General features: G+C 35.0%; 2 protein-coding genes across 2 annotated transcripts in view; both read right to left on the bottom strand.

The window, feature by feature from the left end:
• Positions 1-9,817, bottom strand: part of LOC106102929 (protein O-GlcNAcase) — a 21,946-nt gene extending 12,129 nt beyond the window's left edge. The window contains exons 1-13 of the mRNA XM_013282548.1: positions 9,497-9,817; positions 9,325-9,376; positions 8,880-9,108; positions 8,297-8,401; positions 7,806-7,968; positions 5,725-5,853; positions 5,000-5,143; positions 4,293-4,407; positions 3,771-3,856; positions 2,999-3,210; positions 2,138-2,510; positions 1,400-1,524; positions 777-868 (exon numbers count right to left, since the gene is read on the bottom strand). Coding sequence (XP_013138002.1) covers positions 777-868; positions 1,400-1,524; positions 2,138-2,510; positions 2,999-3,210; positions 3,771-3,856; positions 4,293-4,407; positions 5,000-5,143; positions 5,725-5,853; positions 7,806-7,968; positions 8,297-8,401; positions 8,880-9,108; positions 9,325-9,376; positions 9,497-9,563 — 1,892 coding nt within the window. The 5' untranslated portion in view covers positions 9,564-9,817. The remainder of the gene's footprint in view (positions 1-776; positions 869-1,399; positions 1,525-2,137; positions 2,511-2,998; positions 3,211-3,770; positions 3,857-4,292; positions 4,408-4,999; positions 5,144-5,724; positions 5,854-7,805; positions 7,969-8,296; positions 8,402-8,879; positions 9,109-9,324; positions 9,377-9,496) is intronic.
• A 1,341-nt stretch (positions 9,818-11,158) lies between these two features.
• Positions 11,159-21,285, bottom strand: LOC106102956 (protein glass). Its single transcript, XM_013282577.1, has 10 exons — positions 21,043-21,285; positions 17,504-17,739; positions 16,771-16,961; positions 15,917-16,031; positions 15,070-15,204; positions 14,109-14,522; positions 13,436-13,653; positions 12,691-12,774; positions 12,185-12,289; positions 11,159-11,990 (listed from the first exon to the last, which is right to left on the bottom strand). The coding sequence occupies exons 2-10, from the start codon at positions 17,642-17,644 to the stop codon at positions 11,918-11,920; spliced, it is 1,476 nt and encodes a 491-aa protein (XP_013138031.1). The 5' UTR covers positions 17,645-17,739; positions 21,043-21,285; the 3' UTR covers positions 11,159-11,917.
• Between the last annotated feature and the right edge of the window lie 5,376 nt (positions 21,286-26,661).

Genomic DNA, 26,661 nt, shown 5'->3' with positions numbered 1-26,661 from the left:
CCAACGGGTTCGAAACTGTCGGTGCCTACACCGAATGTTATCACGTGAGTTTAGCCGTGTTATAATTTATGTAGTGAAAATTTAATATCGACGGGTGAAAGGCCGGCTGTGCCAACGGAATGTTTTAACAGCCATTTTAGGCGATATTGACTAAAATGATATAAATATTATAAATGCGAAAGTTACAATGGATGTTTGTTAGCGTTTGTAGCCTAAACGGCTGAACGGATCTCCATGAAATATGGTACAGGTTTAGAGCATAGTCTGGAAGAACACATAGGCTACGTTTTATCCCAGGAATAGTTACGGTTCCCGTGGGATTCATTAATTTTGTTTTTTAACGTTTACTCGATCATTCTGCAACGGTTCAACATATCTTATTGAAATTTGGCACAGATATAAAACAAAGTCTGGAGTACACAAGGGATAAGGTTCATCCCCAAGAAATGTCCGGTTCCCGAGGGATACGTAGCTTTTTGTTATTTAGATAGTTCGTATATTTTCTAATACCATGCGGACTAAGTCGCGGGCAACACCTAGTATATATATATACTTTTTTTGCGACGTTTGAACTGGATTTTATAAAGATCAGAGCACTTTTGTGGCCCTTGAAACAATCAAAATGTAGGTGTCGTTTTTAAGTAGCCAAGTATGAAGAGCCAAAAAATCACCAGTTATTAAGTCATTGGATTGAATTATGCAGAATTATAGTATATTTAATCTAGAACCGATCTGACAATCTTTCAATTAAAACTATTTTCACCACCAAAAAAACTTACTCATCTGTGGGTTCATTTAATTCCGTTGGTTCGACCATCATGTCACCACTCAATGGACTGTTGCTGGGTTCCACTTGCATCGAACCATTCTGTTAATATTACAATAATATTAATTATAGGAGACTATAAATTACACTTCTGTATCGGAAACATAAAAAAAGCTTTTTCAGAGGCAGAGACTAGGCATAGTGAACATTTCACCGGTACTTTCTCTAAAAGGTTGATATTATACCTTGTCAAGTTTTGTGTCAACTCGTGTTGTATTGACTGGTAATAAAACATTTTACAAAATTATAAGCTTCATATTTTGTTATCAAATAAACTGAAAAGTGTTATAAAGTGAAAAATAAACATTTAAATATTATATAATAATATCTATTGGCAACAAATAGACAGGGTTTCTGAAATTATGTGAAAAATGTTTCAGGTGAGGTCCATCTATGCCTCCTCTATACATTTTATTAATCTCTTTGATAAATTACCCTACTTAGAGCTTGTCCTACTTAATTGTAAATTGTCTGATGACAATCGAACGTGTAAACTTATCTGACATTTTTAAGCTATCTGAGCCTCTATCAGCCAGTGTTGGGAAAAGCTCTAAATCGGACAAAGTGTAATACCTCGCTAAGTCCATCATTCATGACGACGTCAGAGTCCGCGGCGGTGGAGGGCGGGTCTACATCCAGCGGCTCCAGTGCAGCATCAGCGTTGCTGCAGCGGCGCGGGCTCAGCGTCTGCGGCGTGGCTGAACATGGGAAATACATACGTCTCTTTCACAACAATCGGAATAAATGAGATGGAAATACTCTTCATACAGAAGAGAATTTCTTACTAAGTATTTTGCTTGCATGAAAAACTATTTTACGTCACAATATTTGTTAATCTTACTATAATATAAATATTGAGTCGCGGGCAAAAACTAGTACATCACAATTAAATAATTTTTTTTTAAGATTAAAAGTAAAAAAAGAGCTATGAGCAATTTTTCACGTTAACTTTAAACTTCAAGTTAATAAACTGTGCCTTTGGAACTTTCTTCATTTCACGAATTTCTTAAAAATACTTTTCGACTTACATAATTTAGTTAATTCTTTGTAAATTCACATATAAATTTTCATAGCTCCTATGTAGACTATCGTAAGCAACAATTTTGCGGTTTACAACTTATTTTATGTTATATTAAATTTACCTTATTAATACAACTGTGTGAATTTAAAAACAACGAAAGAAAAATAACTAAAAAAGGTTGTCTGTTTGAATATTCATGTTTACTGTCTTTTTTATGAAAATATGAATTTTTAAACATACAACAGTTTACATAGGCGCCATCAATTTCTTATATTTACTAAAAAACTTACCTCCAATACTCATTTCTCCATTCTTTTGTATATCCAGTTGCGGTTCAACATCATCAACTATTATATCATCTTCTTTATCCTTCTTCATCTCTTCTATAAAGCTAGAAGTTTCTAGAATGCTATCATTACTCGCTGTATCGTTCATTTCTATTTTATCCATATTCTGATCTTTATCATGGCCTTCTAAAGCTTTTAAACCGATTATGGGTACGGGTAATGTAGAAACTGGTATTTCTGAAGGTAACGCCATATTGGAACTTGCGATGGGTATAATTGGATTCGGTATGGATTCGTTTAAAATAACTTTTGTCGGTGACACTAAAGAGTTCATTACTGGGTTCGCTACTGGGTTGAATGTTTCTATCGGCGATATCTGAAACAAACAAAATGACGTTATATAAACTATTTAACTATATATACACAAGCTTTCGCCCGCGACTCCGACACCGTGAAATTAAAAAAACAAAAGTGAGTAGCCTGTGTTCCAGACTATTCTCTACATCTACACCAAATTTCATTCAATCCGTCCAGCAGTGTTAGAGTTTGTAGCCTAAACAGTTGGAAGGATCTTGATGGAATTTGGGATAGAAGCAGAAGATAGTCCGGAAGAACACATAGGGTAAAGGTAAGGAGTTTCGGACGCTATATTATAATATATATAATTAAGTTTGCATGGATGTAGACCCTTAGTATACGTATAATGCTCTGGGTGATATAGCCAGTTTACAATAAAGTATACAACAGTTGGACTTAAAAAGTAATAAAAAAACCTAAAAGAATAAAAAAATAGCGATGACTATAAAGGCAACAATGTATAAAGCATGAGGAATGAAAGGAAAAAAAAAAGCCAGTGGTACTGACCCCAGTGGAGAGTATCGGTCTGTCCGGAGTGGCGGAGCAGACGTCGGCGAGCGCCTGCAGCTGGCTGGTGTTGACGGTGGGGATGGTGGGGATGGCGGGGACGGCCGCGCTCATGTCCGCCGTGCTGGTGGTGTGCGTGGTGCTGGTGGCCGTCACCAGCGACATGCACGTGTTCACCGACGGTAGGATAGGGACTATCGCCACTGGGGGTACTGAAAATTTAACCAACTTAAGGCCTGTCCCACCACTGGCTGATAGAGGCTCAAATAGCTTAAAAATACCATCACAGTCATATGAGGTAACAAAATCCGATATTTCCATCAGATATTTTACACGTTTGTTATCAGATAATTTACAATTTGATGGGACAGGCCCTTAGAGTCTACCAACTTCTTGTTACTGTCAGATAACATTGCAAGGTGACAAACATGTGATGTCAATATCGGATTTTGTTACTTTATCTGACAGTGAAGTCATTTTCAAGCTATCTGAGAGTCTATCAGCCAGTAGTGGGACAGGCCCTTAATATATACATTAGATTAGCGCATTAGTGTACGAACTGAAATTTAAACTTACTATTATTTGGAAAAAAATCTGTAACATAATAAGATAACCCCTTACATACATACACAACAAAATTAAAAGTGCTTTGGCAGACTAATATAATTTTGTAAGAGCTCCACAAGGAAAACAGTTTGGGTTAAGTTTAAGTTATAGACATAAAAACATTAGTACTTAACTTAAATCCTATTTTATAAAAGGTTTTATTAACCTGTTACAGGAGGTTGTGGTTTTATAACAGGTCCTTGAGCTGTCTTAGGTATAGAGAACTCCGGCAGCCATTCATTTATCGCTTGTCTGGAAAAAACACAAGCACAATGTGTCAAATTCTAACAACCACATCTAAATGATTATACCTTTATAAGTCTGTGAAAACTTATTAAAAACAAACATATTCATGTTTCATTTAAATTTTTTAAAAAATAAATCCATAGACAGACATATAAATATAATTTCTCGTTTTCATTAATTTACGATAAAAAGAGTCTGTACACAAATGTGAAATCATTATTAAAATCTAACCAATTATTTTGCAATAAAGTATACCAAACTAGCTGTTGCTTACGACCTTGTCCGCGTGAAATTTAAAAAACGTTACTGATACCGTAACTTTTTAGTGAACTTTTGAAATCAGTCCAGTAGTTTTTGAGTTATTACAATACATACAAAAATAAAAATCTTTCCTCTTTAATATTAGTATAGGTTACAAAGAACATTCTAGAAGCATATTTACCTTAAAGCTTGTCTATGGTGATAGACGTGCTTGCCTAGAGTGAGAGGGGGTTCGTCCTCGCATACACCTTGCTCGCTCTCACGCTCCAATTTAATATCCCATGATACTGCTTCCACTGTTAAATACAAATAATATAGAAATTGAAGCTTATTGCAAAATTGGTAGCCACCTCTGAAAAAGGTAAAGGCTTTAACTGTCTTCAATTATTAAAATCCTCCCTGTTTATATTATTGTTTACGTTTGTCAAATTCTCAATGGCAAATGTCAAAATTACTGTTACCATATTCTTGCTTCCTTAATGTTGGCAGCTTGTAGTTTATTGTCCCATTCCCACATTAAGGTTTTCCAATTTATTCACGCCCTTAGGATAATATCGTGAAAATATACAGCCTAAAGCGTGTTGTAATGCAGGGCTTTTTATTAAAAAAAGAATTCAAAAATATGGTGTGATTGCTGACATCTTACGCTACGAAGTGTTAGTGTGTTTACGCTTTATTATATTAGTATAGACTAGCTATTGCCCGCGACTTCGTCAACGCAATATTAAGATAAAAAATAGCCTATAATACGCCCGTCTATGTCAACAACGTAAATACTTTTAACACTTCCCGAAATCTGGAATTTTTCTTTTGAAACAAACAAACACTCCATTTTTAGATAGAAGATAGATATACCTAAGATATAATAATATAGATATGAGTACTTACTATGCGCAGGCGCATCTAAACTGCAATTAGCCCAATGCGCTAGAGTCCATATAGGTATCATATTAGCGTTGTATTCACAGTTAGGGTTAGTCAGCACTCCACGGAGAAGGGGAATTAGTTCAGGAGACCGTCCACAGTATGGTCCTGGTGAAAAACAAACATATAATTAAGAGCCTGTCCCACCACTGGCTGATAGATGGTCAGATAGCTTAAAAATGACATCACTGTCAGATAAGGAAAGAAAATCCGACATTTCTATCATATTTTACACATTGGGTTATCAGACTAATTACAATTTGGTGGGACAGGCCATGCCTTTTATGTTGAAGAAATATATATTCTAGAGACTGTTTGCTGAATTCTGAAACGAATCTCAAACATTTTATATCGTCAGCGCCGCTTATTGTGATAATGCGTCAAAATTTTTATGTAAATTGTATTATTTAAAACGATGTTATACATTTAAATGTCGTTTTAATATTTATCAATAGGTGCTAACTAACAATACAAAATATGTTTGGCTACTGTAATTTAATATCATATATTATTATTGAGAAATATTAGAGAGAATGTCTAATCATTCCCTTTCCAATATAATTGTTTTCTAAGAAATATTAGAATAATTGCCGTTAAAATTTTTTAAATAATCTTTTGTTTTTATTATGATGGCAATTTAGTAATTTACAGGTACAATAAATCAAGTAAAAAACGACCTTATATCTTACCCAGAAAGATTCGTTTTTGATCGTAGTCATTAGCATGCAGGTTGTCCCATATAACTGGAGGTCGACGTAACACTTGCGTGATCTCTTCTATACATTCAGTTGTTAACGTTTTTGATATCACTTTAGGACCTGGAAAAAGTTCATACGAAAAACTTAAGTCTTTTTCAGTGTATTTAACTTTCATACTAAATGTGGCAGGGAATGTGTTACGGTTGCGATATTTGGTATGAAAACACCAGGCGTGTTAAGGTAACCTGTTTTTTTATAACATAAGGTGGCAAACGAGCAAGCGGCCACCTAAAGCCGCCAAAATGGCGAAGCGACCGCTGCCCATAGACATGCGCGATCGCAGATGCGTTACCTATAGGAGGAGACGCACATAAAGAGGATATTGCCCTTCCTATGCATCTCCTCCACCGTCAAATCCACTTCCCCTTCCCATCCTCACCTTATAAGAAAAGGGTGGTAAAGAGAAAGGGACTTAAATTAGGCCTCCGGCACCACACTCATCAGACTTCTGTGTGGTCGTGGTATTACAGCGGGCGTGCCGGCCCATTCGTGCTAAGATGTTAAAACGGGCACTACCACTGTTACCTTTATTCTACACTTTTCCCTTTCCATTTCCACCCTTTTCTTACAAGAATAGCCGTATTTTAAGAGCGGGTTAGACCTTTGACTAGACAATCGCACAACTGTTGTCCGATTGTCGATTGTTTCGCAACCTCAACTGTTTAGTTGCACAACTAAACATCGAGTAGTGTGCTCCATATAAGCTTATAGGAATCAAAGCGTGACTAGTTGTGCGATAGTTTAGTCAAAGGTGTGCGCGGGCTCTAGGTGATAATGGCCGTTCAAGGTTACATTACGGTGTTCTGAGGATTGCAAATTTTCCATCGATACTACGTTTTTATTGAACGTTTGTTTGGATATTCATTTATAACATCAAATCCGTTAGGTGTTTTGTTTTAGCTTATTTTGTATGCATTTAATGTTCAAGTAAACAATAAATGGTTTCCATGACTGCGTAAAATTAGCAGATACTTCGTAGATGGGTTTTTAAAATTTTATTTACCTCTAGAGAACATAAATAATGACTAATTTTATTAGTCAAATAAAGTAGTTTCATTAATTTCGGAATTCCAACTGAAATTTCGCGACATGTAAAGCTCATTAAATAAACTAAGATAGCTCGTCGAATAGAGGGTCTATCACGAACATTTGGGTAACAGTTGAGTATACGTAACGTCATCGACAAAAATAGTGCGAGATTTGTTAGCGATTTATATCCAGTAAGGGCCCTGCACAATTCTAATACAAAGATATTACGAAAACGTTCTCACTAAAATTCATTATAATCCCTCTTTTACGAGCTATGACGCGTTAAGATTCTAAAACGTTGACGTCACAGGGTTTAATAACCTTTATTATGTTGGTAATAATCATTTTACATCAAACTTGTGGGTCAACAACCTCAAGTCAACAATGACGTAGTCTCAATTTCTAAGAAGCAACAGCTCTCAACCAGTTCAACAGTTCAGGTCATAGACTTCAACCATTGAGCTGTGGTTCAACAACTTGGTGGGTTATGGCTCAATGCTTCATACTATAACTATGTGAACCATGAACAAATCAGATAGCAAATCACAGAGTGACCATACTTCATTTAGTGTATCAAACAAAGAGAATAATAAAATATATAGAGAAGGCAAAATCGACACTTCACTTGAAACATTATTTACATAATCACACTATCTATTAATTGTTAATAATAAGAATAAGATTATAGCCAATAGAAGTAATTAAATAATATTTAAAAGTACATATTGTGTATTGTGACACTGAGTTTATATTATAACAAAAGGTAGAGCATATTATAATTTTGTCAATTAATCTATTACATAATAATACAAGGTGGTACTAAAATTGACATGATATAGTACCTTTCAGAGAAAGTACCAGAGTAAACAATTTAATCACTAGACCTCATCTAGATATCTTTTAATGTCTTCGTTTTAAAGAATAAAGGTATGGGCATAATAGTTGAGCTCTAGACTGAAAAATAGATTAAATTATCCACTTACCAGTCCACATGATATCAATCTGCTGTGAGAGTTTAGTCCCCAATGTGATAAGATATTCCGAGCTGTTGACTGTCGGCACGGCTCTTGTGGAACAATACTGAGTGGGGCAAAGCAGGAAACGAGGGCAGCCGAGATGTTGATGGATTTCATTGGTCACTGATACCTGTTAAAAAAATTCATAACTATAACTTTATGCATATATTAATGCAATTGAAAGCCTAAAATATGAACTATGATCGGACAACAACATTCAAGGTGGTTTTTATGTTATTTCAATTTTTTAGTAAACTTTTTAATTATGATACCATATAAATGTTTCCCATAGCGCAGATTGGGCTAACAATAAATTGGTCCAATGGGATTTTTCTCATGTTGGACACATTTATTATAATGTATAGGTGTTAATATGGTTTGACTTTAATTTTTATGCTTGCAAATTGCAAAAAATTATTTTGAATTTATTCAACACTGTTCATAGTAAAAATACTTACTTGTGCATGAGCAAAACTTTGGAATATCTGTTTGTCCGCCTCGCTCATCTCTGGTTCAATGTCATCAAACAGCAGAGCAAAACAAGTGCAGCCAAATTGTGACACCTGCAAAATGATAATGATTCATCTATATTCATTTATTAGAGAAAAACTAACCAAATTACTCCAAACAACAAACTGACACACTGTTATAAACATCTTTGACCAACATCTTTATGGTGTGTGATCAGCATGGTTATGGTTCAACGTAAATAAGTTTTATTGAATAAGGTTTTAATGGAAATGCCTTAATTGTTTATTGTTTCTTCTAAATAAACTTTGATAATTAATATTGTTTTATAGTTTATAGCAGGTGACAAATGAATGCAGGCCCCTGAATTCACCAAAATAGTGTAGTGAACTCTTTCCATAGATATCCACATTTGCAGATGTGTTCCCAACCTTCAATTAAAAGAAACGAAGTACAGAAAAAGGATATTTCCCCTACCTATGCATCCTATCCCTAGCCAAAACCAAATTGGCTCCATTATCTATGCTCTTACATCGAAGGAAAGGTCATATTTAAATTGTTTTAAATACAAACCTGTTCCAACTTCCTCTTCAATGTAGTTATCTCTTTCTGGCTGCTGTAAGTTATATCCAGGCCAGGTGAGAGAGCATAACAGAAGGTGATTCCTTGTGATTTAGCCGCACATATCAAGGAAGTAAGATGTTCAGCCTCTTCCACTGTATACAGTTCTCTCCAGTATGCTCTATGCTTGTAATCATCTTTAGGTGCATAGACATACATATCCATACCCCATTTCTTCAATCTGAAATCATATTTACTTGTTATTAAAGATTTTTTTTTTAGAATGCTAATGATTTATTATTTGCTTACAATCCTACAAGAAAATATTTGTTAATAAACAATAAATACAGTCAATTTCATATAAGTTTTAACGAAATTCAACTGCATTTAAGGGAAAATATATTCTAATAATGGTTTCATATTGGAAATATTTAGCATTTAAAATTATTATACTTACTTATGAAATAAATCTTTTCTTTGTTCAGTTGTCCATGGACGTCCGTAAAAGCCTGCAATACAAAATCCCAGGTCATTCACTCTAACGCAACTATCCTAGTTTATACACATTTATGTATAACTATGTGACCATTATAGAACTACATGTTATCCAAAAATAAATACAACTGTACCTTCAACTACGCCGCAAATGAAGTCTTTACGTCTAGAACTTGTCTCGTCTGGTGAACTTTCAGTCATTTTTAAAACCGATTAAAAATCACTACACAATTAAGTAGTCATAAATATTGCAACTTCGACAAATTTCTTTCGTTCGGTAAGACACTCGATTCACAAATCACTGACGGATGAAAGCAAGGTTATAAGCAAGTAATTAATTAAACTTCAAAACACCGGTTCGACAGTTTATAGGTATTATTTTTATTTAATTATGTCCCGAAATGGAAAAACGGGGAAATCAAATGTGATGTGTCAAATCAAGCTGATCAAGCAAGGAATAGACAATATGTGGCGAAGTGACCACAGAGTAAAAAGTAAAGTAACTACGAAGTGTCTTGCCATTTCACTTTTAAACTGGAAATGTTTATATAGATTTTTAACACTAGCTTTTGCCGGCGACCTCGTCTGTTTGGAATTAAATGTAAAACAAGGTAGTCTACGTAGTTTTCCGGACTAAGATCTAAGTCGAATTTCATTGATATCGGTTCAGCAGGTTTGTTTTAGTCTCTCGTCTCTCTCTCTCTCTCTAGACTTTAACAAACACCAATTTATTCATCCATCTTAACTTTCGCATTTACAATATTATAGATAAGGTTATAACCGACTGAGATACCAGGAGTCCTGTCTGGCAACTTACCTCATCTTTAACACTTTAATGAAACAAAGATTATTTACATCTCATTTAATCCAGTTTTGTCTTATAACGTAACAATTTACATTGATATTTGGTTCTCTATATAATAATACTGATCGTGCAAAAATTCTATTACTAATGAGAATAATCATATTTTTCTAATATTTCATCACTCTGTTTTTACTATACATATTAGACAGAGAATACAATCAATTAGCTTGAAATATTTAAAAACAAACAATAATGACTAGAGAAACACAACGTGACGTGAGTATTTAATAACTACAGATTTATTTACAAACATCAAAGTTCATATTTACAATGATAGACATTCTCAATATCTTATCATTTCCCATACGCAGTCTTCGTACAATAATTAGAAGTTTTGAAGATATTTTATTCTGAAAGTCTACAAGATATAAGCAAAGGTACAACATACACTTTTAACATCTTAAAAAAAAGATATCGCCTCTTTCTGAGTAAAATAGAACACTAAAGGCCCTGTCCCACTACTGGCTGATAGAGGCACAGATAGCTTAAAAATGGCGTCACTGTCAGATAAGAGAATAAAATCCAATATTTCCATTACATATTTTACATGTTGGATTGTTATCTGACAATTTACAATATGGTGAGACAGGCCATATTTTCTGTATTGTTTAGAGAAAAGATCCACGTTTTTTATTTTTACACTTATTTTAGTTGCATGACTTATTATTATTCAATCATAACTTCCCCATTGACTTTTAACATTGTATAATTTGAAGTAATTTTATAATGCCCACTATAGACGTTAGTTAGAACTGACAGTTTACAAATATCTAAAGACAATAAGTGTCGTTAATTTTTACGCAAATGTAACTAGTTCTTTTTTCTGTTATAATTCTATGTAGAAAATATTACAATTTACTAAATCGTAACACTGTTAACGTTGACACTATTGTTTAATGCAAATAATTACAATTTAATTTGAGTAAATATCAAAGACTGCTTAAAAATTTCACTATTCAATCTATTTGAGATATAATTATCTTGAATTAGAATATTGAAGTTCTCTAATTCTGAGATCATTGACTAATCTTTACAATTGAAGTTCAACTATAACACGACTAAAATAAGGTGATCACTTTTATTTCACAATTATTAAGACATTTCTATATTAACAAATATTTTTATGTAATAATGTTTAGTTTTCTTACATAAGAACAGCATAGTAATAATTCTCTATTAGAACTTTCCAGACCACTTGTTAATTCAGTTGTAAAAAAAGAGATTTGGTTGCTTCCCATAAATAAAGAGGACACGATGATATGAGTACCATGGTTTAAAAAGAAAATATAAAAATACTATTGCTCTATGCTTATGTGCGTGTTGCTAGAAAAAAAAAGGGGAAAGCACATGATTTCTTAATTGAAATTAAAAAAAGTTCCCAGATCATCCGACACTATGGTGTCTACGCCTGTTGTACACAACCGCGAAAGCGAATTGAAGCAAGTAAAGGGTAACGCAAGCGAACTAAACACGACAAGGAAACGATTGAACACTTTTACCAAATTAAATTCGTTTCAGTTTAATATCAAAGTCAGATTCGTATTACGTTGGCTTACGCGGCTGTGTGCTACAAGCGTTAAATACACTTTAAATTATTATTCTTGATTGATTACAAAATGATTTGTAGTATGCAAGAAATATTGGATTATATGTAAGAGTATACGGCCGGCAGACCGCATTTCTGTATATGTCAGCCAAGCACACCGCCGGACATGTTGCCGTGGACGCGCATGTGGCGGTTGAGGTTGCCAGATTGGGAAAACCTGTGTGACGGAAATGTATTAGTCATGTAACACACTAACGCAATCTAGTCAATAATAAAAAAAAAACTCTTTGTTAAAGTTTAGTGTAGATATACCCTTATAAGTCTATACGTAGGGTAGGAGCTCTTAAAGTCTCTGTGTAGAAAACAGCACATAATGGTGCGATATCGGTGTAATACATGTTTTGTACATACCTAAGCAAACATAATTTGCATTGGTAAGGTTTTTCTCCTGAATGTATTCTCAGATGTTTCGTCAGTGTGGAACTGTCCGAAAACGCTTTCTTACATGATCGACACCTGTTGAAATTAAACATAAAAGTTAATGTTAGTACATATTTGACCTCAAAAAAATATATTAAAATACTAATATCGATATATTCTACCAGTCTAATAAGCTTTACATCTATGCCAAATAACATAGAGATCCGTTTAACCGTTTAGACTAAATTCTAACAAACAATCCTCTAAACTTTCGCATTATTAATATTAGTAAGATTTTCTCGAAAGTATTATAGTTATATTAGTTACATGTATATGTTGCTAAAAATAAAGCTACAAAATTAATCCTGATAGAAATGTACTCGTACTTAATAAGATTCTATAAACATTTTCACAAAACCCACACTTTAACTCTAACCTCCTTTCGTATGTTTCAATTTTAACACTAAATTACAACGTTTACTTAGAAGCATACTTACTGATACGGCCTTTCACCGGAATGAGTCCGCATATGCGTTGTGACGCTCGAACTTTGGCTGAACCGTCGATCGCAAATAGGACATCTGCAACAACAATACTGATTATAAAAATAGAATAAAACACCAATAATAAACAGAGTCTGAGACATGGAAACGACACCAGCATGAAGAACGCTTCTACATTTTAAAATAGGTTAACAGTGGTAAACACCAGCAATAACATCCGCTAAACGACTGTGGCGATGACCGGTGCAATACTATAACGACACAGAAGACGCGCCGCAAATCGAATGCTTTTCGTCTCATGAGTGATGTGCAGGAGGATTAACATTAACCCATTTCCCTTTCCATCTGTTTTTAAATAAGGAAGAGTCAAACGAGCGGTGGGAATACCAAGGTGATTAACGACGCCCAGACATTCGCAATACCAGAGAAACTGTAGATGGGTTCCGTGTCCATAGCGACTGTATTCTACAGTTCTCAAAGCTGCACTCAGATACACTTAAAACTTATTAAAGACAACTTTTCGCCCACGACTCCGCCCGCGTGGAATTACAAAACAAAATTGAGTAGCCTGTATGTTCTTCTAGACTATTCTCTACATCTATAGCAAATATAATTGAAAACCCTTCAGTCATTTAGGCTACAAACTCTAACAAACATCCATCCATCCATCAAAACTTTCACATTTATAATATTAGTATGATTGAAAGTTGCTGTAAGGTATCTAATACACAAGTCATACCTGAACGGCTTCTGACCGGTGTGTGTCCGAACATGCGCGGTCAAGTTGGCGGCTTGCGAGAAACTCTTGTTACAATCAGGGCAGCGGTACGGCCGCTCGCCGGAGTGTGTTCGTAAGTGCGTTTTAAGCGTGCTCGGCCGCGCGTACGTCTTGCCGCAGATACGGCATAGGTTCGGCTTCTGTTCGTCGTCTTCTGAACAACCGCTTAGAGCACCGACCTATTATAGAGCGAATTTGAAAACCCCATAATTACCTCTTAAATACGACTAAAAAAAAGTGCAAAACTCATCTTTGAAATCGGTTACAGTTCAATATATAAAACTAACATTAAAGTAAAATCGGCAAACGGAAACAACGTCATAAGTACTTGAGCTACTTTTACAACAAAGTCGATATTTATCTATAGATAATTACACTAACGTGCTAAATGCGTCTTGATATGTAATTCTATACAGTCTTTACACCGCTCTGTAGCATTACTTTATCTTTAGCTGTTTCTGGCGACTTCGTCGGCATGGTTATAAAAAAAACTCATACTCAGTGATTTCAGTGATAACTTAGCTTTTGAATGGTGAAATTCTGAAATCGTCCCAGTAGTTTTTGAGTTATTTCAATACATACAAAAATACAAATCTTTCCTCTTTATAACAATGGATATAGAATAAAAACTCACCTGAACTTTGCCAGAAGAATTAACGCAGGCTGTGTACCCGTAGTCCTGTGAGTGCACTTGGGCCTGGTGATTCAATATCGTATATCCATTGTTTACATTCTGGTCTTTCTGACTTTCTTGAACGTACATCTTTGGTGGCGATCTCTTCAGCACAGGCGCTATCGTCTTCTGACTTGTGTAGTTAGGTTTTTGTTGGAATAAAGAGTAATTAGGGTTGGTCTTCTGTGAGTTTTGCAGCTGTAGTGGTTTGAATGTGGAAGACGCGGTGATCAGAGGGTCTGATTGGTTGGGCGGTCTAAAGTCAGCTGTGAATGAATATGTGGCAGATGGATATGATGTGGGGCTGATGACGTTTTGAGCTTGAGGGTATACCACGTTGACAGATGGCGTTGACGCATTCTGGTTCCACTGCACCTATAGAAAATATCTAATCTATCTATTGTGTTCGCTTTTTTAGGTAACGGCGAATATTCAAACAGGGCATTGTACAAATGTAATATCGCAACCTGGCTAAGACTGATCTTTAAAATATTAACTATAGGTGTATGAAATTATCCTAAACTGCGGCTTTACTGAATTTATCTATCGCTAAATTGTACAAAATAGATTATTCTATTGCAAACATTCTTAATCTATGATGCTACACAGCGCTACGGCGTGCTACGCCGCCGCCGCCGCCGACTTCATTTCAACGATTCTCTGGCATTTCCGCGGCATTTTGTTTTAAACCGACTAAATGAGGAATGTGCATAGATTTTTTTTTCTTTTTTTAAACGATTCTACTTGTTTTAAAGAATGTTCACCCAGATAAAAATGTTGACTCGAAACCATTGAGCTAAAAAAAATCACGATCATTTTTGTGCGACTAAAACGCGACCGGAGTTTCCTTGAGACACCTGACGTCGATCATCACATTTCATTAATTTCATTTTACTTAACTAAAAGTTGAATGTGATTATACCTGAGAGCAGAGCTGGTCAGGTGGACAGCCATGCATGGTCATGTTCATAGAGACGTTGACGCTCATGGTGGGGAAGAGGGGGGCGGCGCCGTAGTGCTCGTAGTACGGGTACCCTCCGCTGCCGTTCATCATCATCTATTACCGTAAAGTTATTAACATAGTGCTTAAACAATTGATGGAATGTAGTTGCAAAATAACGCGCTTAACTGGCATACAAAATGAACGAGACGTTCGCTCGGATACGAGTGGACGGCACCTGGGGTGTGGCCACGCCCTACTGATCCGAGTTAAGAGCGCTATGGGTTAATATTGCAAGTCATTAATTGTGTAATGATTTTATAACGTTGATTCCTAAACTCACTGTACACTCAGTTCTGTCAGTTTTTAGCTAAAACTGACTTTAGGCAAAACTTTAACAGGAAACAATTATTTACTTTTTTATCTACAATTATTTACTGAGCGCATGAAACTCGTAGCTTTCGTAAGTGTACTAAAAATATCATCAATTGCAAAGCCATACAAAACGAACCTTTTAAAACTTTAATATCAAAACAATAGAATGTGTAACTTTGATTGCAAAAGCTTTGAAACAAACCAAATCGGCAAAGTTTTAATAAGGGTATCGTATAATGTTAGACATTTTCAGGGAAGCCAATACGGAGCTTTTGCGAACGTAATTGAAATAATTACACAAAAGCTGTACGCCCCATGCACCCCGGATTTACCTGTACACTCCCCACCCATTCATTCCCCCGATAACTCAATCACTTTAACTAAACTGTACTACAGCTTTTCATCTCTGTCTTACATTAGTAAGTACTAATAAGAGTAAAGAGTACGACTATACCTGTGGGTGTACGTTATCAGTGGCGCAGTCTCCGTGCACCACGGCGTGCTTGAGGGAGAGTAGGACGTCGGCCGCCTCCCCGCCCCGCTCTCTGCACTCCCCGCCGCTGTTTCTGCTGAAGGTAAAATCCAAATTAATATCTTCAGTCATATTATGACGTAAGTCTCAACGGTAATACCTAGTCTACGTATACTACATCTACGTAACGGAAACGTCATAAGTTTTCACATGACATTAGATTTAATTTCATTCATCAAGATGTAATAGTCAAAGCTCCTTTATAATTTAAAACTATACTGAGATATTATTTTAAACTAATTCAACGGCTACATTCATCTTTTTTTAATAAAGATATTAGTAGATTTTTGTTAATTTGCTAATATTTCCTTTAACCATTCTAACTAAGCTCTATGCTTGTGCTAGGATATGGTTCACGACGAAATTCGAATGGCGGGTTTCGAACCCTCGACCGCAAGATCGGTAATCTTGATTTAGACTATTGTGACATCGGCTTAATGGGTAGATAGGATGTTTTGATTTATGTAAGATTTTACCCCCTGTGCACCGCTCCGCCGGTAGCGTCGCAACGCTCGCCGTAAGTTTCGTGTCCGCGACTAGATTCATACGATTATTCTAAACATAATACAACCACTTTAAAATGACTTATGCTATAGAGCGTTTTACTTATTTTCTGAGGAAGGTTCAACCACTTTAAGAAACTACTAGACTTTTCGAATCTTCCGTTGAAAAGTTGTATACCTAAATAGATTTTATAAGAGTTACTGCAGATGGCCTAATCTAGATCACCTAGAATGAGTGTTAACTCTTTCCGTCGGATAGGTTTTGAAACTTACTTGTAACCGGAGCAAGGTGAAAACGGGAAGAGAGATGGCAATGGGTCGAGGTCCAGTGGCGGCAGGGAGAATGATGCCATGTCGTCTGGCCAGGCGTCTGCCGCGGGTGCGAGGTTTACATCGCACGGCAGCGACTCGCCCAATGCCCCCAGCTCCTCTCCATTCTCGGGGCAGCAGTTTTCTGTCTCCTGCTGCAAGGTACACGTCAGGAATTTTAAGACTGTGCGCACACTTTTGACTAAACTACTCACAACTGTTGTCCGATTGTCGATTGTTTCGCAGTCAAATCAACTGTTTAGTTGAACAACTAAAAATCGGTTAGTGTGCACAGCTCCATATTAGCTAATATCAAAAAGAGACTAAACAGTTGTGCTGTAGTTTAGTAGTTATAGTTTAGTTTTAAAAACGTATGTATACAGGTATGTCCGGTGGCATCGACTAGCTTCGTCAGTGTCTAAAGAAAGGTTGTAAATTCTTTTTTAAACAGTTGGCAAACGAATTATGCCTCATGATAAAAAATTGATTACTGTGGGTACAACACTTTCTTGTATTTTGAATTTGACATTCTACAATTTTAAAGGAATCCTGCCTGGCTAGAAATTAAATAAACACCAACATGTTTCATAAAAAAACAATTTGTTATTCCCAAATTCGAAATTTCAAATTTAGAATGCATAAACTAATTCCCGGAACGATTCAAATTCGATTTTTAAATTTCCATTTTCTAACCCACCTGACAGCACTCGTCCTCCGCGAACTCTCTGACTTGATCTACACAGGTGCAGGGCTGCAGAGGGTCGCAGCAGAGGCCGTGGCAGCCGGGGCAGTACTCCGCCAGCCCGTACTGCGGGTTGTTGGGCATGTAGCAGTCCATGGCTCCGCCTCGCAGCCTCGCGCATCTCACGGCGCAGGGGCGGTACACTACCGCCTAGATTTGTTTCCGACGCTTGTAATCCCGCGTTGGCATGGCTACCGAAATATATCTAATTTTAATACAGTATACAGTTGTAGTGCAAGATTTAAAACGTTCAGTGTATGACGGTTTTTAATTAGCATTTCATAAATACATAAACAAAACGGAAGTGCATTTTCAACTATTGCGAATTCAGTCATTTTAGAAAATATTTTATAGGTTAGGAAATGTCATATAATATACCATACCGAATTGTGTCACAAAGCCGATATCCTACCATCCTGTTCTGCGGTCGTGAGTGTTTTTATCAATAAACTATTTAACATGTATCTCAAGTAGCCTAAACATTTAGATACCCATCATACTAATATTATAAATACGAAAGTTTTGATGGATCGATGTTTGTTTTGTAGCCTAAACGGCTAAACGGATTTCGTTTAAATTATGTATAGACGTAGAGAATAGTCTAGAAGAACGAATAGGCTAATCACTTTTGTTTATTTGTTAATTCCACGCAGAAAGAGTCGCGGGCGAAAACTAGTCAGAAATAATGTTATCCAGTGTAGAACCAAATCAACCGATATTGCTTAAATGGAGGCAAGAGGCGAGACATATGGCGTGCAGAACGGATAGCCGATAGGAATATCTTGGAACAACTACGTGCAGGGTGTGGCAGCGTATATAGACCTCCCGGAAAATCGTACCGAGGACATAGTCAACATAATCATACTAACTAGTTAGTTGATATTATAAATGCGAAAATTTAGATGGATGGATAGATGATTGTTAGAGTTTGTAGCCTAAACGGCTTAACGGATTTCGATGAAATTTGGTATATATAGATGTAGACGATAGTCTGGAAGAACATATAGGTTACTTACTTTTTTTAAATTCCACTCGAAATTAGTCGCGGGCGAAAGCTACTTACTAGATAAGGCATTAAAGAAATGATTATCGCCACAATAATTGATGCATAGGGCATGACGTACATTAATGGACCGCAGGCTGATGTTATGGTAAAATCAAGCTATTTTTGTCCGGTATTAATTGACTAGATCTTTGATCTTTGGCACTAAAAATCATTTTGTTAGTTGATTTAATTTAAAGACACGGTTGGTAATAAAATATCCGATAGTAAGAACAATCTAATAGTAACAGGCATTCATTTGTTTTTTAATTTTCTAGTAACTTAATAGGTTTACTATGAGAAGTGAAAAACATACGAAAGGGACTGTTGTATTTATGTACCAATTTTTTTGCAAATCTGATAATTATCATAACATAATAACTATCTTACTAATATTATAAATGCGAAAGTTTAGATGGATAGATGTTTGTTAGAGTTTGCAACCTAAACGGCTGAACGAATCACGGTAAAATTTGGCATGGACGTAGAGGATAGTCAGGAATAATAGCTACTCACTTTTTTTTTATTCCACGCGAACAGAGTCCCGGGCAAAAACTAGTCTGAACATATTATAAACTGGCTGTTGCTCGCGACTTCGCCCTCTTGAAATTAAAAAATATAGCCTATGTTACTCACAGATAAATTACCTTTCTAACGCTGAAAGATTTTTTTAAAATCGGCCCAGTAGTTTTTGAGTTATTTCAATACATACAAAAATACAAATCTTTCCTCTGTATAATATTAGTATAAAAGTATAGACTAGCGGTAATAGGTGCAATTACGTTACGCGATGCAATTGTTTTTGGCGTCCTATTTCAATTGTTAAGATAAAAAGTTTTGATAAATTGGTATAACAATTTCGCTTATATTCATACACTTAAGAAGTATATAGACTAGGCAAAGTGAATGAAATTTTTCAACCGCACTTTCTCTGAAATGTTAATTAGTTGTCAAGTTTAGTGCCACCTCGTGTCCTGTTAATCACGTGTAGTAAAACATTTAACAAAATTATAATATAAGCTATTTTATCTGTACTATTATATAGAGGAAAGATTTGTATTTTTGTATGTATTGAAATAACATAAAAACTACTGGGCTGATTTCAAAAATTCTTTCACCAATAAAAAGCTACATTATCAGTGAGCAACATAGGCTACATTTTTATTACTTAATAATTTCACGGGGACGAAGTTGCGAGCAACAGCTAGCTATAAAATAAACTAATTTCAATATAATAAATAATAGTGCCTTGTGGTTTTGAAAATCTATCAAGGGGTGGCGTTAGTGTCATTATGTGATAAAGTGAAGTATCAAGTATGCCTACTCTATACATTTTGAATATCTTTGTTTTTATTGTAACGCTCACTTTTTGTAAGACGACATAGCAATAGAATTAAGTCGAAATCCATTAGATTATAGTAATCTGACCGATTACCGGATTAAAGGCCAAATACATTTACGCTTAAACTCCAAATTCCAAAAAGATGTTGCTAAATGCTGTGTTCAAAATTCGTTTCAGTATACAGGCGTATTTTAATTTCAAGTCTAGTTGTGAATTAGCTTACTCTATATCTTAAAATGTATTATGAATCTTATTCAGATTAATTTTAATTTCTATAAATGTTTATAATAAAATGGGTTTTCATTGTTACATTTGAATCATTTTGATTAGACGAGTGTTAGGGCCTGTCTCACCAAATTTTAAATTTTCTGATTACAATCGAACATGTAAAATTTGTGATGAGAATGTCGGATTTAGTTTCATGATCTGACAGTGACGTCATTTTTAAGCTATCTGAGCCTCTAACAGCCAGTAGATTGATAGGCCCTTAATGTTTGATAATTCTCAACAAAATATTTTTTAATTTTTCCATAATTAATAATTATTTTCATAGTCTCTCACATTCACCTGTTCACGCATTTTTTTTAAAAAAAAGGTTCACAGTTTTCGCTACACCGTCTAATACAGATAATTAATTATTTAGTTGTCTATTTATCGTTTGTATTATAAATATTATTTTCAATAGTAACTACTAGTACGAAGTCGCTACTGCTACTAAGTTCGAAGTCTGGTACTTTTTTAACCAATATTATAACCTAAATGGATTCCATTATAAAATCAATAATCAAAAGTTGTAAAAAATTTAAGGTAGACATCCGTTCCCAATCCCGTTTTTGTAAAGAAGATTTTACTCAAAAATACTTAAAATCGCAATAGACTTCCAGCCTATGTTTCTCTGAATTTGTAATTAAAAAAACGAAAGTAAAGAAAGCAGCAATAACATACATATATTCTGTCCGGGTTTTTTTTTTTAAAAAAATACATAGAAAGAACATGACTCGTCATACGGAATCTATCTACAATTGTTTCCGCCATTTATTAATTGAATTATTATATCTTGTACTAAGTATATCAAATTATTAATAGATTAATGTAAAGTACTAGACTTACCTTTTTAAAAGCAAAATCCCGAATTATATCCAAATATAATTTAAAATATTCAATTCAAAACACATCACAAAATCACAGTTTCGCACAGCACTTCACTAATTAAATTAAACGAATCGTTGAAATAACCCGCCATGGCAACACCGATAGAAGTTAAACTCTAATAAAATCATTCTAAAATACTAATAGAGCTCCTTAATTAATATGTTTATTGCCGGACGCTCCCATACAGTGTGATGGTGTTCACTAAATGGCTATCTCTTGGTTAATGCACACTTCACCCGCCCCCACGGTAATTGGCTGTTTGTATCCAACCCCCTCGCCTGAAAAAAAAACATTGACATGACATATTGTGCGCGGGAAAGTAGCTGTCAACGGGTATCGGGTTATGGCGGGCTTTTGTCTGCGGCTCTGCGGCGGGGAACGTTTAGTGATCCGATACTATTTAGATAAGTTAATTAATTAAAATAATTATCTATGACAATGCCTTTGAGACAGTTAAATTAAACCTTAAAATAAAGAAAGTGATAAAAGCAAGTGACTTAGGTTAATATTGTTTTTAAAATATGTGAAAATAGTCACCTCATACCTTTTTTTTACTTTTATGGTAACTTTCTTCATGGTAGAGATTAGAGGTAAAAGCGGGAAATTCAAAAGTAGTGTTCCAAGAGCGCGTTAATGGCTGTCCTACTCTTCTAGGTTATGGCCGTGAGCGTTGTTTGTTATAGTTGTATCATCATAGCGAGATAGTGACAGGTCCCTACTTAATGGCTCGAAGCCTTCAATAAATTTGAGGTGACTAGCCCTTACGATATCCCCAATGCATGTCGTTTCCGAGTTATATAGCTCATTTATATTTTTATACTAATAAGGCAATCGTTAATAATACAACGTACATTCAGACACACCCTTCTTTTGATCTTATCGTCTTGATCCGCCCTTATTTACTTTTCACGCTTTACTACATAAAAAACGAGTACCTACCTTTTTGTCGACTAGTTAATAATGGTCTTACTCTTATACGATACAATTACGTTTCTCCAACTCTACCCCTATGCAATGCAGTTCTATACAATATCTATCTTACTAATATAATTGCGAAAGTTTAGATGGATAATTATATAAACATATGGATGGATGTTTGTTAGAGCCTTGTAAATTTGGCATAGATGGCATGATTTTGTTTTTTTTTTAATTCCAAACCTAGTAACCTTTAAGCGTTCCCTATTCGTATACGAGCAGTAACTTCTCTATAGTAATTTCATATTTATATTGTTGCAATTTTTACCATAAATATTAAAACAGCAATTTAATACTGCATTTCAATCTACTGTATGAAATCTGATACACCAGTAGCGTACACAGGTTAAAAAATAAAACAAATTTCATAAGAATCGTTAATATGTGCAATATGACCACAAGAATGTACGACCATTATTAACTAACCCACCAATATAAGTAAATCACAAAAAACAATGTATGATATACGAGCTTTCGCCCGCGACTTCGTCAGTGACAAAATCACATAGGTTACTTACTTTTGTTAAACAAGATCTTCCAGAATTTGTTCTTGAATTATGTGTAGTTTGTATGTGTTTACTTCCTCAAGAAAACCTAAAAAACTTTGATAAATGCAACTAATATTATTATACTGATTTCGAAAGACACTACTCCTATAATGATTTTTTAGCTTTTCAGTAAACGGTAGTTAACTGATTTTTTCGTTTTATAAAATTTGTTGATTCATTTTTGTACCTAAATTGTATGAATGAAAATATAACATTTGTGGACGTTTTTATTTTATTTTTTTATTAATTAATAAAACAGTAAATATCCCAGGTATGGCACCTGACGGTATCGATTGCCAGTATGAGAAGTGCTAGCGGCCACCCAGGTAGAGGGTAATCATGCGAGATCTCCACGTCCCGTTTCAACCAGATGTCGTGAACCTCGTGCGATACCCGTGGTACCTTCGAAATAAGAACTAACACAATAACATCCGCTTATCGCGTTCATAGGCAAATAGTCGCTTTGGCATATACATTAAATATATTAGCGCATACCTAAAACTAAATTATCGCAAAACTATTTAGTCTCGCTTTGATTCCTATGAGCATATGTGGAGGTGTGCACACTTCTCGATTTTTAGTTGTGCAACTAAATAGTTGAATGGGATGCAAAACAATCGACAATCGCACAACATTTGTGCTATAGTTTGGTCAAAGGTGTCCGCCCGCTCTAAAGCGTATCCACACTTCTTTGTTTTGTACCAAATCTCCTTATTTATATATTACATCATACTAATATTATAAATGCGAAAGTTTAGATGGATGGATGTTTGTTAGAGTTTGTAGCCTAAACGGCTGAACAGATTTCGATGAAATTTAGTATAGATGTAGTCTGGAAGAACACATAGGCAACTTACGTTTGTTTTTTTTAATTCCATGCGGACGGAGTCGCGGACAAAAGCTAGTACTTTATAAATATAATTGCAGAAGAAATGGAAAAAGAAAGATAGTTATGTGTGAAACTTCTAAACGTACGTATATTGGTATCGCAACTTCGTGGGCGGTATCAAACAGGCATCGCTGCCCACTGAGCCGAGTGCAGCCGAGTGGCTCCGAGGCATTCTGCATGTTCACACGCGGTGCAAACTTCACTACTTCACACGTTCCAACGAAACGCGGATTTTTTGTCAACAGCATCCGTCGCTTATGTTATTTGGCTTCTATGAAATCATTGATCTGTAGTAAGCAAACTTTTTTTCTTTTATTAAGTCAGAGATAGCAAAAACTGAGACTGCAGTGAGCTGCTATATGAGCAAACGTGTGTAGTTAATTAAAAAAAATATACTCAACTGCCAATTTTTCATACTATAGGTATTGATATGATCTACACTAGCTCTAGGGAAGGGGGCAAGTCTAGATTTTCTTATTTGAAGTAATTTTTGTATCTCATTCTCTGTAGGAGGGGGAAGGGTCACCCATTGCATTACTTATCTTGAAGCAACTTTGAAAGCATTAGGGTGATTGTAAAGGCTTACACGTTGACCATAGACATGGAACAAAATCGATCGGAAGCGCTCACCTGCGTGCTCGGAAACGGAAGTGTCGGATGTCGTGTCCGGAGACACCGGACACCGGAGTGCAGAGGACGCCCTCTGACATAACGTCACACGTCACCTCCCAGTCGATCGACGGGACGCTTTTTATGCGAAATAATATCGAATTACATGAATTAGATATGTTAAAACGTTGAAATTCTAAGTTTCTTTTCGGATTAAGTATAGGAAGGTTACGTTTTTAGTGTGTGTATTATTAAAGCCTAAGCTAAAAGCCCAAATATATTCTCCACGCAAATTATAAAATAAATTATTATATTATTATTGAATAGGCCTCTAAACTATAATAGTCGTATTGGTATTTACGACACGTACCAATTTGACTTTGGCTTTTAAATACATTCTATCAAAAAAACAAAAGAAACAGGATCAAAGTTTAAATTTATAAACTGGCTGTTCCCGTGCGACTTCATGCGCATAAAATTATGAAAATTTTATTTTATTGTTTACATGTGTCAAATTATCAATTGCAAATGTCAAAATTACATGACATCATCATGTTGTCATCATAAAGCATTGCAACCTTGCTTCTTTGATGTTGGCAGAAACTTATGGTCTCTTTCCCATATTATCTTTATCCAAAATATTTACCCCTAACTTTAATTGAGCGAAAATATATAGCCTAAAGCGTGACGTAAGTGTAGAGCTTTTTATTAAAAAGGGAATTATAAAAAAATATGTTGTAATTGCTGACATTTTAGGCAATAAAGAAATGTGTGTTTATGCTTTATTATAATAAGTATAGATAGATAGACACACAAACATTATCCTGTGACTTAGAACGCGGTACCAAAGAGATAAATTCACTTCCATCTGACGATACATCCCCATGTATTAATTCCACCTTAAAATCGTTAACAATAAATGCTTTACACCTGTGTTTGCCCTCAGGCTAAACGGCAAGTGTACCCGATAATTTTGATCTCACCGGACAGGTATGGTTTTTAACATTGTTTGTTCAAGAGATGAGGGAGAATATTGGGGCGGTTTTTTTTTAAACTGAATTAAGTGGTCTATTACCCCATTTAAGAGTGCCATGTTTATTTTGTTTGATACTATTTAATAAATAGACTTTTTTGTATGATAATGTAATTTATTATAAAGATTATTATCTATACTTAATATTATAAAGAGGAAAGATTTATATTTTGAACTACTAAAAACTACTGGGCAGATTTCAAAAATGCTTTCACCGTTAAAAAGCTGTGACGGACACGGGCTATGTTTTTTTTATTTTACGCGGGCGTAGTCGCAAGCAACAACTAGTATTTTTATATTTATTGATAAAGATATTTTTAATTTGTTTCTCATGTTTCTAATCAAAATATAACTTCTTTGTTGTTTCTTATGGAAGTCAGAGTTGTTGATCTATGAAAAGCTTTTGCATATTTGTGATGTATTTGCTAAATGTTATTGATTTTAAAATAGACCTAGTAGTTTTTGCGTGAATCAAATACATACAAAATTCAAATCCTTCTTATATATAACATTAGTATAGACAACTTCCCCGTATTTAAATAGACAACAATTCATCAGAGTGGTTCTCATCAAAAACAATAACATTTTAACAGATTGCTAGCTCCCTGTAAACTGATACACCTCAATCGGAAACGTAAATAAAAGATAATGTGTGTAATTCAATATTTTATTGCGGATTCGCAAGTTATCTTTGCGGATGCTCTCGATTGATTCGGATTTAATCTTTGAAGGAGGGGAATGGATGACGCGTGGCGCGCGCGTGTCTTGACAGATTGCCGCCATATTCATTTTTGTTATTTTTTTTATAAAGCGTTGTACACATTAGAAAATTAATTATTCCAAAAATGTCAGGTTTTTATAAATTTTTATATGAATTAGTTAGACGAGGCTCACCTAAAAATAAAACCATAGATAATATGTTTTTAAAAGTAATTTGATGGTAACTCACGGTAATAGCCATGATTGTTCAAGTATTTCGTATCTATGTAGTTTTACCATTGTTTAATTCTTTATTATTTGAAACTTTGTTGCATACATACTTTCAATGTTACACTATTTATATAAACACTAGCTTTCGCCCGCAACTCTGCCCTATGTGCTTCCACAGACCACCTTCTACATCTGTTCCAAATTTCATAGAGATCCGTTTAGCCATTTAGGCTACAAACTCTAACAAACACCCATCCATCCATCTAAACATTCGCATTTATATCATTATATATATAAGTTAGATTACATTAGATAATATTAGTAAGATAAAATAATGTTTCAAAATAAATAGGTAGAGGTTAGTATGTTCGCGCCCTTAAGCCACAAAGTAAAGTGGGAGTATTACCGGTAATCATTGTCATTTAGGGTTGCGTAAGCCGGGAACGACGACACGGTGTGTGGTTATAGTTTCAAAACTTTCATTATACACTCATTTATACTGATAATATGTTATTATGAGCGAACCGCCCAAACTTAGCACTACAAAAATATACGATTTTTGCTCTTATATAGTTCTAGATTATTAAGTATTG

The sequence above is a fragment of the Papilio polytes genome, unplaced genomic scaffold (genome assembly GCF_000836215.1).
Source record: "Papilio polytes unplaced genomic scaffold, Ppol_1.0 DF823890.1, whole genome shotgun sequence".
Lineage (NCBI taxonomy): Eukaryota > Metazoa > Arthropoda > Insecta > Lepidoptera > Papilionidae > Papilio > Papilio polytes.
Note: the sequence above shows the minus strand (reverse complement) of the source record. Positions and strands in the feature narration are given on the sequence as shown.